This window comes from Acipenser ruthenus, chromosome 2 (assembly GCF_902713425.1).
Source record: "Acipenser ruthenus chromosome 2, fAciRut3.2 maternal haplotype, whole genome shotgun sequence".
Taxonomy (NCBI): Eukaryota; Metazoa; Chordata; class Actinopteri; order Acipenseriformes; family Acipenseridae; genus Acipenser; species Acipenser ruthenus.
Window position 1 is genome coordinate 56,167,515 of NC_081190.1, and position 5,244 is coordinate 56,172,758.

Genomic DNA, 5,244 nt, shown 5'->3' on the forward strand with positions numbered 1-5,244 from the left:
AAACGCTGACCCCCTTAAATAAAAATAAAATAAATAAAAAAGCTATAGAATTATACCATTTTGGAATAAGGGTATATACATAAAAGACAGATGCACAATTATTTCACAACTGATGCATTTAACCAAAATATTTATTTTAAACATACAAGCTACGTTGTATTTTACTAACATTGTCTCCCTGTATCGATTCTACAGAATTATTTTTTTGTTGTTTTTCTTTCTATAAAACGCATGTAAAAATAACAACTACCACTGTGGCTACAGTGTGAAACCAACCCCGGTGACTAACTAAAACTAAGTGCAAATAACAGATAAGAACATCTAACCTGCCCCTCGTTTTTACTTTAAGTACCGTAAACGCTCCCTCCTCAGTGAATGTTTTTTTTTTAAATCCATGTTTCCTATGCCCACCTGTTTCTATCTCTTCTTGTCCTTTTGTTTGGTATTCAATTCCACGAGAATACGTGGGAAGGCGGAGGGATAGTTGCACGCGGCTGCCAATGAGCTGCAAGCAGCTCGGGAGCTCTATAAAACCTACCAGAGCCACTGTAGGAACAGAACATTGACAGAGACGGTACAGAGAATTTGTACAGTGTGCTAGTATTAGGTGGACTAGCACGATCATTGATTGTACCGAACCAGAAGCATTTATATACATGTACATGGCATAATCTGGCCGTAGTCGGTTAAAAAAACATCACTTGGAGCCCGCGTGTAATACAGGTTTGACAGATCTTTGGGATTTTGTATGATTGCTTAAGTAACTGATTTTTCTGTCAAGTCCTTATGAAGATGCGTCTTATCCAAAACATGTCTACTATTGCGGAGTACCCTGCGACCGAATGCCCTCCTGGAAGGGTGATTAAAATAGCCGTTATCGGTGGGAGCGGAGTTGGAAAAACAGGTGAGCATTTTAATTGGCATTGCGGTGTATTGTAGCATATCGAAAAAGGTAGCTTTTAGTCAAATATTAAGTCGTTTAAATAAATAAATAAATAAAAACACCTTACACATTTTTATGTCACTGCTTCTATACACTTGTGTTTGTTCACACTTGGAATTAATGTTATATCCGGTTTTTACACTTTCTCAGTAACGTATTAAACATTAACTCAGTTTCCGGTTTGCAAAAGTCAGCACCTTTTGAATGGGGTAGTATCTTTTGTATGAGTTTCTGAAGCTGCTTGAATAGCAGCATATCTTGTGTAAACTGTCATTATCAGTATTACTGTCCAACTCTTCTGCTGATATTTGTAACTAGACCAGGGAGTCAAAGTGCCAGACGAGACCCATCTAACCTGTTGATATTTGTTTATTGCAGCTCTGGTAGTGAGATTCCTAACCAGGCGGTTCATTGGCGATTATGAGAGGAATGCAGGTAAGAACCACCTTGATATTGGCGGAAGAAAGCTTTAATAAAAACATTTACATTTCTGGTATCCGAGTTGTGATATATTTATTTTTTTAACATTTTTTTTTTTTGTTAATTAACAGGTACTTTGTACTCTAGACAAATCCAGATTGATGGAGAACAAGTCGCAATTCAGGTCCAAGATACACCAGGTGTCCAGGTGAGATTCTGTTCCAGATTTATACTGTATAATAGATTATTTGACTCAGCCAAGCATACAAGCAGGCAGACTAGCTGCACAGTACTAAAATTGAAAACAGCAAAAACATTGCTGAGCCAGTCTGGTTCTTAAACCAGATGCTTGTCATGGTCACATACCACCAGCCCCCTCCTTTTTGTTTTAAAGGTCAGCAATTGTAACTGCCTTGTTGCATTTGAATACTTGGGACTATTAAGAGTTTGTTGGTCACATGCTGAGTATGAATGTTCTTGCACCTTTACCAGACCAGCAACAAGCAAACACCATACACTAGTCATTATAATGGATGCAGCCCAATTCTCAAAATATGTCTACAGTACAGCACACATATTATGTTTTTTAAATGTATTGAATCGCAGCAAGGAAAAAAAGACTACATTTGGAAATCAGGAAATTAATTGCTGTATTTAAAAGATAGGAAACACTAGTTTGTCATTCATCTTTAATTCTTCCTTTGAATACTGAAACTATAAAGTACTCACAACCACATCTCCTTCTGAGGACGGTTGCAGATTCTCCAGCCAGCCAGGCTTAAAGCTCCATTTCCTGAACCGGGCAGTAATCCAAACCACATTTTTTTTTTTTTTAACTTGGTTAAAAGACAAAGTCTCCCTGTCTAGCCAGCCAATGTCCCATTCTGTGCAATGGGTGTCTGAGTCTGCAGCACATTATACTTGACTTGTGACTGTTCAGATCAGCTTACTGAATTGCTGCATGTTTCTGTCTTTTCCAACACTGCTCAATTGTATTAGCAAGCAATGTAGTTATAAACGGTGAACAGAGTTAAAGTATTTTTGTTTTATTTTGTCTGTCAACAGCAAACACTTTTTATGGATTTCCTATAATTTGTGATATTTAATCTGATCCAAAATAGTCTTAGTGGTGTAATAGGAGAACTCATATTCTTTCACACTGCCATCAATCCGCAGTCTAATATTGAATAAAGCAGTTGTTTAAGATTATATCCTGCTCTTCCTCAGGTCAATGGACACAATCTGAACTGCAACGAACAGGTGAACAGATCCATTCAGTGGGCAGATGCTGTGGTGCTGGTCTACTCCATCACAGACTGTAAAAGCTTTGAAATAATAAACCACCTTCACCAGCAAGTCCGCCGCACACATGCAGACAGCAGAATTCCCATCATCATTGTGGCAAACAAGGCAGATCTACTGCACGTCAAGCAGGTGGAGCCACACCAGGGACAGAAACTCGCCAACATGCTGGGCTGCACCTTCTACGAGGTGTCTGCCAGCGAGAACTATAATGACATTTACAACGCCTTCCACGTGCTGTGCAAAGAAATCAGCAAGCAGCAGGCTCCTATTAACACAGAAAAAAGAAGGTCTTCCCTCATTCCCAGGCCCAAATCCCCCAACATGCAAGACCTGAAGAGGCGGTTCAAGCAGGCTTTGTCTGCCAAAGTGAGGACTGTGACTTCAGTTTGAAGAGACACAAAAGGCATTCCGTGTGGCCAAAAAAGAGAGAGATGCAGCGAAACTTGAGTGTTTCATCTTTGATATGTAAAATACTGATGCTGCAGCAAAGACAAAGGAGAATGAGTTGCCTACTCCAAGGAGAAGGGGCTGTAAAGCCTTAAGTGATGAATTGGAGGAGCTTTTCAGAGCCTTTGATCCCACGTTATGACAAGGTGATGGAGCAAGTGACTCTTGACCTTGGTGGGAATAATGTGCTGTGGAAATCAGGCACAAATGCCTTACTTGTCACAGTATCTGTAGATCTCTTGTGACGTCTGTGTAATGGAGAGAATAGAAAGCCAATGAGGGAGAGATAATACCAGTCATTGCATGTTTAAAATGATGTGCTTTAAGTCTGGTTAAGTATAAACTGTTACCATTCAGCTAGAGTCTAAACCATTCCCATTTGTTTCCATTGCAACTGTGGTTTAAAGTTTAAGGACAAATCTAATATTCTTAGATATCTATTGGTTAAACTGCATTGTAAGAAAGTGAAGACAATTGAAACTGATGTTAGTGGTTTTGTATAAATGGAGGCAAATGTCACAGTTTTATGCTTTTTCTTTTCTCGCCTTGTCACTTTTACTCCGAGTGACCCTGGAATGATTAAAGCTATTTTGTGTGTGCAGCCTGTAACCAGCAGGATGTATTTATGTTAAATCCAATAATTCTATCTCTGTTGCATGTCAAGGAAGTACTACATTCGTATGGTTTTTCACATCAGTGCTTAAATGTTTGACATTAAAATCGGTTATATGGGGTAAAAAATACCTACAAAGACACCAGGCTCAAAAGCCTTTTAAATGCACTTTATGAAGCCTCTAGTCAGTGCTTTGCTTTGTGGCTGTAATTAATTCATGTTTACTGAGAATTCCTCCAGAGGAGGAGACGCGTTTCAGTTCTGTTTCAAAATAAAATCTTTAACCAATTATGTCCTTCTGGTATTGTCTTCTTCCACTGCTCAGATCTGAATTCTGAAACATAGTGCATGATAATCAATATGGTCAATTACACTGAAACAATTTGTGGTCATTATTGTTTAATGCTCACAGCTATTTTCTACCTACCTTTCCCTATGTACCCATGGTACATACCCATGGTATTTCAAAAGTGGATATAAGAAGGACACTTGTAAACAAAGTAACTTCTAAAAGCAGATACCCAAGCTTGTGGTTAGACGTCTAATTGGAACAAGGAGTGTTTTATTGTTACATGTGTATTTTGATTTGGTTAACCATAGCAACTGTGAAACATGTTCTGCAAGTGAAGAGCACACTGAATTGTTTGAAGTCCTCTTACTTTTCACCAAGGAGCTTGGCAGGAGGACAACTACAGTACTACTGCTTTAAACACTGTTTATTAATCCAAGTGTTGGGGGCTCATTCACATTTTAATTATGTACAAGCCATGCAGGGTGCAGATTCTAAACTCAAAATGTCATAACAGAATAATCAGAAGAAAAAATGGAGATGCATACATTTCTAGTTTGACCAAGCATGTCCGTGACATTCCCCCCCCCCCTCCCCAAACAGCTTTAAATTCCAAATTAGAGCTGTCAGTTAGATGAAAATAGAACACCATGGCCTACATCCCCTTAAAGTTTTGTATCTAGAAAGATGGACAAATGCCTTCATATAGCTTATGCTAATGTTAGTCCAGGTCAAGTTTCATCACAGTGGACTGCCAGTAAACACTTTGCAAGACATACAGTAGTGTGCAAATTTATCAGAATACCCCATTGCTTCTGTTGTTTTGATTTGGTGTGCATATGAAATCAAACCACTGTAACTGAATATGGGAAAATTGTCAAAATAGGCAAATTAGTGATTGCCTAATTTAATTGATTACTTTAATAGGCCACCTATGCAATTCATTTAAAATAGTAAGCAAAAGGGAACACATAGCCACAAATGTTAAAATGCACTTTTTGGAAGTTGTTTTGCTGCTTAATTAAAGCTCAAAGTGGTCTAACATTTTCACACAAGTGCCTACATCACTGATTACTGACTTAAAATTGTGATTCTCACACCCAGAGGTTTTCATGCAGGTAGGTATATAAAGGTTATAAATGACAAATCTTGAGGTGTTCTAATACATGTGCACACTGCTTAATGTAAAAAACAGTATAATATAAAGACAGCCTCCATACACCCACA

The 5,244-nt window shown here is 38.3% G+C and overlaps 1 protein-coding gene across 1 annotated transcript; it reads left to right on the top strand.

Annotated features, from left to right (window-relative positions):
* Positions 1 to 522: 522 nt before the first annotated feature.
* Positions 523 to 4,019, top strand: rasl11b (RAS-like, family 11, member B). Its single transcript, XM_034014250.3, has 4 exons — positions 523 to 904; positions 1,322 to 1,378; positions 1,495 to 1,571; positions 2,591 to 4,019. Exons 1-4 carry the CDS (start codon positions 787 to 789, stop codon positions 3,056 to 3,058), a joined length of 720 nt encoding a protein of 239 aa, XP_033870141.1. The 5' UTR covers positions 523 to 786; the 3' UTR covers positions 3,059 to 4,019.
* The last annotated feature ends 1,225 nt before the right edge of the window (positions 4,020 to 5,244 follow it).

Excerpts from the sequence above, each read along its gene's own strand:
- rasl11b (XM_034014250.3), top strand. The coding sequence starts at position 787 with ATGAAGATGCGTCTTATCCAAAACATGTCTACTATTGCGGAGTACCCT. Across the intron at positions 1,379-1,494 it reads CGATTATGAGAGGAATGCAG|GTACTTTGTACTCTAGACAA; the intron begins GTAAGAACCACC and ends GTTAATTAACAG. Across the intron at positions 1,572-2,590 it reads AAGATACACCAGGTGTCCAG|GTCAATGGACACAATCTGAA; the intron begins GTGAGATTCTGT and ends GCTCTTCCTCAG.